The sequence below is a fragment of the Silene latifolia genome, chromosome Y, assembly GCF_048544455.1.
Source record: "Silene latifolia isolate original U9 population chromosome Y, ASM4854445v1, whole genome shotgun sequence".
Taxonomy (NCBI): domain Eukaryota; kingdom Viridiplantae; phylum Streptophyta; class Magnoliopsida; order Caryophyllales; family Caryophyllaceae; genus Silene; species Silene latifolia.
In genome coordinates, this window is record NC_133538.1 from 273380078 (window position 1) to 273390107 (window position 10030).

A 10030-nucleotide genomic window follows, 5' to 3' on the forward strand; every position below is an offset into this window, starting at 1 on the left:
CTACTTCACAAGAATCCAAGGAGCAGCTAGCCGATGATAGATGCGAGCACGATTTCTAGCATTCCAAATGGCATATATGACACCTACAAAGCAAGCACCAGTGAAGACTCTTTGTAGTCCACTTCTACCCCTGCCTGTAGAGAACCACTTGACCATGTCTTCTGCAAGGAAAGAAAGGTGAAGATAATCCTGCAATAATTTCATACAAATCTTACTATATTCACATTTGTAGAATAGATGTTCATGGGTTTCAGGCTCCACCCCACAAATGTAGCAAATTGTAGCTGTTCCCCTTCCCATTTTGATCATTCTGTCCAGAGTAAGCAGCTTGCAATGTTGACTAGCCCAGTAGATAAACGAGTGTCTGGGCACATTCAGAGAATTCCAGTAAAGAAACCTCCATGAAACCTTGGCATTTTTTGTTCTGAGCCACTGATATCCAGCAGCAACAGAATAAGGAATAGTCTGGTTTAGCCACAACTCATTAACATACCCTTGCTTGAACTTGTCTTTAATGTGGATAATCTTCTTCCAAAACCAGATGCAGTCAGTGGGAGCAGAATAGTCCTTCCAGTCACATCCTTTCTTGTATACATGGTTGACCCACTTAACACATAAGTGGTCTTTCTTTGTTGCAAGCCAATCAGTATACTTCCCTAACAGAGCTCTGTTCCACTGACTAGCATTCTTCAAACCTAAACACCCCCCCCCCTCTTCCTTAGGAGTACAGCATTTATCCCAGTTGACATTGGGAGCCCTAAGATAGGAGTCCCTTCCTCCCCATAGGAAATTCCTACAAATGGAGTCAACCTTCTTCAGAATCCCAGCATGGAGGAGAAAGAAAGATGCCCAATAGGAGTGCATAGTGGCCAATACAGACTGCACAAGAATTAATCTTCCTGCATAGGATAAATGTCTAGCTCCTAAAGCTCGAATTCTGATCACAATTCTCTCAATAAGTTTCTGCCCCTCATACTTAGTGATTTTCTTAGAAGAGATAGGAACTCCTAGATATTTGAATGGAAGTTTGCCAATCCTGAAACCAGAAATCTGGATAATATCTTTCACTATCTCAGATCTTACTCCATTGAAATAAATGTCAGTCTTATCCCTATTTAAACATAATCCAGTATTATAAATAATTACTTGTGAGGAGTCGTATTCTTATGATAATACCTTAATGCTATACCTTCCTGCTTGACTTATCTTTACGCCCTACTTGTACCGATCTGCCAAGTATGGGTTTAACTCATATCTTCCGCCTCTTTCGGAATGTCCTGCCGATTGTGGGTTCTCGACTTCCGATCTGTCGTTCGAGTCTTGGATGCGGATTGTCCTACCGCATGTCGAATCGGGAACTGTACTGTCCCGAGAGTCTGGCCAGATTTAGACTAGGAATGAGTCTTTATGATCTTTAATGTCGTCCTACCAGGGTAATTCTATTTAATGAGTAGTAAAGGTCTTGCTGGGTTATAGTTATTGTCATATGTCATTCAAGGCAAGAGTTATGCATTATATTGTTGGGATGTGAGAGTCTTGGTCCTATCGGATACTAGAGGTGAGATGCAAGACTTCTAGTTGCGATATGATCGCCGGGATTGATGTTCCCTTCCGTTCTTATGGTGAGATGCAAGCCATAAGTATGAACGTGACATTAGTAGCCACGTCCCGTGCAATGTTTGTTAAAAAGGTTTTCAAAGAAATGGCTATGGTTTCCATTCACGTATTTTGTATTGATTCATCCCTTACTTATATACTTCATATGATTTGAATCCTAATCTTATATCTATGTCATATTTCCTTGAAATGTGTGCTTTTGTCTAAATAACCGTATTCTTATCTTTCATATTATTTAATTATCTCACATGAATAGTTGAGTCTTTATTATGCTAATATTGATCTATCTTGTTCACTCTCATTTAATTGTCATGTTTAAATATAGATTTTGATGTTCATGTCATTTGTAATTATCTTACATGATTTACCTATTTGAGTTTCTTGTTATGTTTGTTTCGACAATTTGTGGCTGGGAGAACCTTGAGTTACTCTCCACTGACTGTGGCATTCATGTTTACATGAATGACAGGTTTATGAAGATGCATTTGTAGGGTTTAGACGTGTGAGCTAGCAAGAAGCTTGGATTAGTAGTCTGTTTACTAAGACTGCTTAGACTCACCCTTTATCATCTTAACATTCGAGGGATATGTTTTCCCCATTTTTGACTATCATGTTGTATGAACCTAATTTCTTTTCCGCATACTTTATCTTGTTGTAAGTTTTATTGAACCCACGCTTTAAACTTTAAAAAGTTTCAAAAATTTCCTAAAATTCCACATTTTCTTATTATACTTTCTTAGCGTTTTTGCGGGGGTTCACATGTAACCTGTAAATACCCCCTCCCTAATTTCATTTCGACACATTACCCTAGATACAAAACCCTAGTATTAAGCTTATAATATTTGAAAATTAAGACTTTAATCTCTCCACAATTAGTGCCAATAACTCAACAATTCTACTTAGTTCTTCCTTTGTGAAGATTTGGGTTATAATTTGAAGATTGGAGGAGACTCTTCTTCTATCTATTAATCCAAGTTTGCAACTTTATTTGAAGATTGGTATAATTCTCTTCCTAGTTTCAATTATTTGTCAATTTTTTACATATATATACTTGCTTAATTAGTTTATCCTTGCAAACATGTTTCCTCGTACTTGTTTTACATCAAAGTTTACATATTTTCTATTTGTTCTCATCAATATGTGTGAGTAGTGCCTCACTAAGGTAAATTAGGGAACTTGTGTTGGTTCCATGGTTTGATTATGGTTCTTTACATAAAGGTTGAGCCTTGGGTTGGTAGCTTTGTTTTGTGCACACCATGTGTTTGATGAAAGGCTTGAATGATTAGTTTTAGTTCTTTCCATATCTATTTGAATGTTTAAGTGAGAGCTTGAACTTGTGTCAAGTTGGGTGTGTCTATTGCATGTTTGGGAGTGGTTAGGGAGAGATATACCCCTTACCCTTAGACTAAGGATCGTCTTACACCGAGAGGTGGAGACCTACGTTCCCCTTACCCTTAGACCAACTTTAGTTATGACCATAATCAACCTTGTCCTATAATTGTGAACCCGGCTACCTTAGTCTTTTAAACTCTTGAGCTAGATCAATTTACTTACTTGTTAATTGGTTCTTTTGCTATAGTTATAGCTTATCATTAGTCAGCAATCAATTGCTTTTGGCTAGAATGAAACTAGGATAAGTTAGACCGTCTTAGAACCATTAATACCGTCCCTTGGGATTCGACCCTTACAATACACAACGATCAATCGTTCACTTACGAGGTATAAATAAATTACAAAAACGGTGAGGGGTGGAACGTGACGTTTCTGCGAATGGAAAATGATTTTAATCGAAGACGACATGGCGAGACACGATGGTTTTACCCATGGATAGATCAAGACAGTGATATCCTCGCTGGATAGGAGGATAACTCATGAAGACGCATTTTTTGGAATGGGGAGCACGTTTATGGGGTCAAGAATTGTAATCCCCGCCCTGTTAGGACCCGTTGATTGCCTGTTGACTGACCTTAGACACATGTTAGACCATTTGGAACCTTTACTAGTTTGGACTTGCGTCATAGTAACCTTTGGGATGTGGGAACTCAATCTAGAGTAGGCTACTCGATCGAGTAGTCTAGTGACTCGATTGAGTAGGGGCCACTCGATCGAGTAAGTCCCATACTCGATCGAGTACGGCGAGTTCAACGATAAGTTATAAATCATGAAGTCGTAAACCCAAATCAATTTTCATTTTCTTTTCTTTAAAAACCCTAATCGACGATACACCGTCTCCCTCACAAACCTTCAACCTTTTGAGAACCTTAAACTTAGAGACACCATGGGGACGAAGACTTGAGTCGGGTAGCGGCCTTGTCGTCGGAAGCCGAGCATAGGTAAGTCATCATCATCATCCTTAGGGTTCGTTGTGGTTATGATTGTTAGTAATAGGGGTTTCCTTCTGGTTATGATAGGTATTGATGGAGGTTATCTTGCCTTCATATGGATGTATACGGTGTTGCTACTGATTGCTAAAGGTAGGTTTTCCTACTAAGTATTGTTGATTAGTTGTCATGTGTGATGCGTGGTATTTCTGTTTGTGGTTGGTTGTAATTGTCTGTGGTTAGCGAGGTGCGCCCTCGGCTGAGTGGAGCCACTTGCGGGAGTGGCTTCACGCCCTTGATTCGCCCCTTGTGGTTCCCATCACAAGAGGGATTTGCACATTAATGGACATGGGTTATTCGCTCTATAGTGTTAAGAGGGGCTTAGGTGGTACGGCTGCGGTCCACACTGGCGGTGTGGATTACTGGTTGCGATTGGTAATTCGGCAGGACATTACGTTCGGGTTAGTCAGGTGATTGATGGAGTATTGGAGTTGGAGATTTGTGTGTGTGTGTGTGTGTGTGTGTGTGTGTGTGTGTGTGTGTGTGTGTGTGTGTGTGTGTGTGTGTGTGTGTGTGTGTTGTACCTTTTGTTGTATGTTGTTCTTCAGTTACTGACCTTGTGTGGTTTGTCTGTGTTTCTTTCTTTTTATGTGTCTGCCGTGATCTGATACGTGCATTTTATATAGTCTTTTTTAGCCTACTTTTTAACGTATTTCCATGTACTTTTGTACCGTTTTATATTGCATTATGCCCCGAATTGGCTACTTTGGTTCGTTTGGTCTGTTTTATAGGAATGAACCTAAAAGTAGTGGAATCGTACCCCTTTCGTCCTGTTTTGCATGCATTTTGAGGAGACGGGAACTTTAGAGCAAGAGCACTGCATTGGGATGCGTGAAGGAATGGTCAACGAAGCCGTCGGCAACGAGTTGAAGCTGTTTTGAAGGAAGAACACTCGATCGAAGGCTTTTCTTGGTCGATCGAGTGCTTTCATATGCTGCGGAGGTCGATCGAGTAATCTACTGTGCTCGATCGAATTGCTGGAAATCAAGGTTACTCGATCGAGTAATATTTCTACTCGATCGAGTGGTTTACTTGCTGAAGTCCTCGATCCAGTTGTCCCAAACTACTCGATCAAGAGGTTAGAGGTTTCACGGGCCTTAATTAATCCGTGGATCCTTATTTCAGTTTATGGACTTCGCTATTTTCTATTTAAACGCTTAGTAATTAGGTCATTAGCACTTCTGATCATCTTTTGACTGCTTAACACTCTTAGACGCCACTCTTTACTCTTCTCTTTTCCCTAAACTTTTCCACTGTAACTTTTGCTTTTCGGATTATATTGCTTGGATCTTGTCGTTCTTTACGCCGGAATTCTCGTGATTGTAATCTTTCTCTCCTTTAAATCTTAATCTTGCTTATTAGTTGCTTTAATCTTTGTTTCCCTATTCCTTAATTTCTGCCCTAATCTTGTTTATGCATTTTCATTATAATTTCATTATGTTTATTATTAGTTATTTCACTATTGTTATTATTGACAATATTAGCGATATGAGTAGCTAAATTCATCCATGTTGGGATTACGGGATCTATGGTAGAATAATGACGATATAGCGAATAGGCTAGGTGAGTTATTTGTGAGAATCTGTACCCATGGCAATTTAATTATAACACCGACTTAGTTGAGTGCACGCTTCTAAGTTACCCTTTAATCTGGTTAAATTTATTCCTGGATCGGAAGATTGGACTAAATACACCTGCTATTAACAGTAGACTACCCTAATGAGGACGGAAGTTAAGTTAGTGTAAATCTAGGATAGAAAGTGGACCGGAAGGACCTTTCAATATCCGTCTCACAATAAATTATCTAGACTACTTGTAGTTGAGTCATTAGACTACCGTAGTGAACCGAAGTCCTGACATGTTCTCCCTTTATTGATCACTCTTATTACATTTTATGCCTTTTTATTGCTCTTTCTTTACTACTCTTTCCTTTAAGCCTTATTAGTTTAGAAAACCAAAATTCAAACCCCCATTTGTGACCAAATAGACGAACCTTTAACAGATATCTTGCCTCCCTGTGGAGATCGACCTGACTTCCCTAGCTATATTAGTTAGTGCCAGTTGGTTATTTTTGGTAGGTATACGACTAGCCTGTCAAATTTTGGCGCCGTTGCCGGGGAGGCAATAGCCTTATCTGTTCTTGTTTTCGTTTATTTTTATCCGTCTCAGGGAATTTTTATTCCTTGAGACAGTTCTCATTTATCTTTTTCAGTGTTCTGTATGCCCAGGTCGAACAGATCGAAGTTAGTTTCAGCTGATTCTGAGCCAGAGAGACTGTTTAGGCATAGACTTCATCTGCAAAGAGAACTTCGAAAGGAAGACTTGAGTACTTTCGAGCCCGAGCTACAACATTTTCTATTTGCAGAAGATCAATCTTTAGTAGAAGATAATCTCATTTCTGCCAACCAACCAGTAAAGATGCCGAATATTACAAGTCACTCGAAGCCTACAGCATCCTCTATTCCTAAAGGTTTTAATCTCCAGACTGAGGATGGCAACACCTTTGATATCCGTCTTTCCTACATTAATCTGGTGGAGAGAAACTTGTTTAGGGGTGTGGCGGGTGAAGACCCAAGGAAGCATATGGAGGTCCTTACTAATTACTGCTCTACTATTCCCGCTACAAAGGGAGTAACTCAAGACAAGATCAAGGAGGAACTCTTTCCTTTTTCTCTGTCTGGCTCAGCCCGTGACTGGTTGACCGATTTGGACCGTGCAGCTGCTGGTATCACCAACTGGGAAACTTTCGCGCTTGCTTTCTATAGAAGATACTTCCCTCCGCAGCGCACTAATCAGCTGAGGGCAAAGATTACTAGTTTCAAGCAGGCACCTGATGAGACTTTCTATGAAGCTTGGTGTCGGTTCAAGAGGTTGGTGAGGTCTCTTCCTCACCGTGGTTTTGATCCGTGGTTTCTGTCCAATCAGTTCTACAATGGGTTGTACGATGACCACATAGCTATTCTTGACGCCTCATCCAACGGAAGATTTCAAAAGAATACGGATGATGATAAGGAATGGGCCATTATTGAGGAGATGGCAACCTATTGTGCTTAATATGGGAACCCAAGGGATGGTATTCGAACAGTTCATTAGGTTGATAAGGCAGTCATGGCTCAGCTGGAAGCCATGAATGCTAGGTTTGATAAATTTGAGCTTCAAAATGTTGGGGAGCCACAGACGGTTCATTTGCTGACTAGACAGGAAACTGTCATTTGTGAGAGATATGGAGGAGATGACGGTCATACTGCTATTGACTGTCTTATTGAGAAAGAATAGGTCCTTGCTTTTCAACAATACAGGCAAGGAGGGGGTTCTTATTATAATAATAAAGGGGCAGTCCATCCTAATTTGAGGTGGACAAGTCAAAATATGCTCAATCCCACTCCTCCACCACAGCAGCAGCAGCCATATGTCCCTCCTCATAAGGTTCAACAAGGCTTTCAAAAGCCTCCTTCCTTTCCTCCTCCCAATCAAGGTGCATCATCTTCAGGTGGGGTAAGTGAGCTAGGTGAGCTTAAGTTGATGTTGCAGTCGTTAACAAAGCAATGGCAGTTAAGTGACCAACAGAAAGATGCATCCATCAAGTCACTTGAAACGCAAGTCGCTCAGTTAGCCGCGAACCAGTCCACAAGGAAACAGGGTCATTTGCAATCTCAAGCTGACAAGAATCCGCATGAGACGGTGAATTTATTTAACTTGAGAAGCGGTCGTTCTTATGAAGAACCAAAATTATCTGATGACAGAGATATTTTAGACCCGAGGAAGGAAGTAAATGACGATGTACAGTTATTTGTTGCTGAAAACGAGCTGACCACGAAGAAAATACTCGATCGACTGGTTTCTGGGGGTCGATCGAGTAAAGTTGATGAAGAAAGGACTCGATCGAGTGAACAGGATAAAGAAGACGTCGATTGAGAGGCGCAAACAGCTCGATCGAATGATATTGCCGAGGGAACTATTCGATCGAATGGTAATTTTGCTCGATCGAACACTGTTGATATTGGAGTCCTCGATCAAGAGCCTGCTAGTGCTCGATCGAGTGATATTTCACCTGGAAGGACTCGATCGAGAGGCAAAAAGTCTGGATCGAGTGATAAGGAGCTTGACCCAGCTGATACGTTGGAAGAGAGAAACAAAGGGCTCGAGATAACTATTACGGTGCCCTTCCCGAGGCGATTACAGAACACGAAGGCCAATCAACAGGTCACTATTCTATTCGCCGAGTTGCTGACACAGGTACCCTCTTATTTAAAATTTATGAAAGAAATTTTATCACGTAAGAGGCATATTAATGATCAGGAGATGATAGCTTTGACCGAGGTAGGGACTGCCCTAGTTCAAAATAAGTTACCTCCTAAACAGTCAGACCCGGGAAGTTTCTCAATTCCGTGTCATATAGGTACCCATTTAATTGATAACGCGCTATGCGATCTCGGTGCTAGCGTGAGTGTCTTGCCTCGGACTCTTGCTAAGAGACTTGGTTTGACTAAATTTAATTGCACGAACATGACTGTACAGATGGCCGACCGTGGCATATTACGGCCGTTAGGTGTCATAGAGGACATACCTGTTAAAATCGGGAGATTCTTTATTCCCGTTGACTTTGTAGTGCTTGACATACCCGAGGACACTCATACCCCTATTATTTTAGGGAGACCATTTTTATTCACTGCTCGTGCAGTGATAGATGACGGGGGTAAGACACTAACATTTCAGGTAGGAGACGAGGAATTAATTTTCCATCAGTCTCAGTCTCGAAGGGCTCTCATGCAAGCTCAACCTTGCAATGCCCTTTCTTCTACTGACCCTCATATTGACACTCCAGATGAAAATTTGGAATTTTGTGCTGCTATTGTGACCCCTCTGCCTCAGATTGAGAGCACAAAGGAGGCGAATTCGTCTGTTTTCCTTGCTACAGGTACAGATAAAAAAGATGCGGGAGCTGTCAAGGGTCATTGTGCAATTAAAATCACTCAAATTGGGGGTGACAACGTCAATGCTGGTGAGAAAGAAAAAGGGACGAGAAAAGTTCGTGCGTACGTGGACGTCAACTATTCTCCTCCTACTGGTTCAAATTCAAGCTCGTGGAGAATGAAGAGGACGGTTAATGATGCCGAAGGGACGTCCTCTAGTCAGAAGCCCTCCGTGGGGCTACTGAATTGTCTTGAGAAATGAGCGGGGAATGCCCCGTGTAACAATTTGTAAAAACTAATTTTAAATTTCCGTTGAATTTCCTTATTGCATTTATTAGGACAATTAGAATTTAGATATTTTTAGCGTAGTTAGAAAGACTATAGACTGTTACTTTTTGTATTTGGTATATTGGGATATGCTTGCGAGTGTTTTTATGCAGGTTTGGGGAGATATTACGCAAATTGGATGACTCACACGAGGAAAAGCACTCGATCGAGTACTTTTTGTACTCGATCAAGAGGATATTGCAGGAAAAGGGGTCGATCGAAGGCTTTGCAGTTGCTCGATCGAATTGGCTAAATAAGGGAGTTCTTGATCGAGTAGACTTTTACTCGATCAAGTAAATTGAAGCTGAAACTCCTCGATCGAGTTATTTCAAATCATTCGATCGAGTGAAAAGGATTTTTACACACAGGAACTGTCTACTAAACTCCCTCCTTCTCCATTATTTCATTCATTTTTCATTCTCAACCCTTATTTGCGATAAACACCTCCCAAATCCACCATTTTTATCGCCCTTTACCAAATCAAACACCTACAATTTGTTCTTTGCTAATTACTCGACATTTCCCCCTTATTTTCCCTTTGATTATTGTTCGTTTTTGCGGTCAATTGAGGAGTTAGGGTTTGCGGTTTTTGGGTTCGAAAAATCCCCTTCTTTGCATCGTTTTTGTCGATTAATTGCTCTATTGTAGATTTCAATCATCAACTAAGTATTCCCTTTGCCTCATTGTTGTTTAATTGTTTTTCTTTCGAATTATTGAGGTAATTTGTGATTAGGGTTTATGCCAGTCAAAAAATTCGACTGAAATTGGGGTTTTCTGTCTAAATTGCTCCAA

General features: G+C 40.7%; 1 protein-coding gene and 1 non-coding gene across 2 annotated transcripts; both read right to left on the reverse strand.

The window, feature by feature from the left end:
• Window positions 1-3636, reverse strand: LOC141630682 (uncharacterized). Its single transcript, XM_074443454.1, has 2 exons — window positions 3584-3636; window positions 1-1111 (listed from the first exon to the last, which is right to left on the reverse strand). Exons 1-2 carry the CDS (start codon window positions 3634-3636, stop codon window positions 1-3), a joined length of 1164 nt encoding a protein of 387 aa, XP_074299555.1.
• Window positions 3637-6792: 3156 nt separating this feature from the next.
• Window positions 6793-6898, reverse strand: LOC141636341 (small nucleolar RNA R71). The gene has a single exon (XR_012540960.1). It is a non-coding gene; the product is annotated as a small nucleolar RNA R71 (small nucleolar RNA).
• Window positions 6899-10030: the final 3132 nt, after the last annotated feature.

Bases quoted from the DNA above. Each gene is read 5' to 3' on its own strand.
- LOC141630682 (XM_074443454.1), bottom strand. From the start codon at position 3,636: ATGACGCAAGTCCAAACTAGTAAAGGTTCCAAATGGTCTAACATGTGT. The intron at 1,112-3,583 runs GTCAGTCAACAG...ATGTTTAAATAG, and splicing joins TGGTCTAACATGTGTCTAAG to GGATAAGACTGACATTTATT.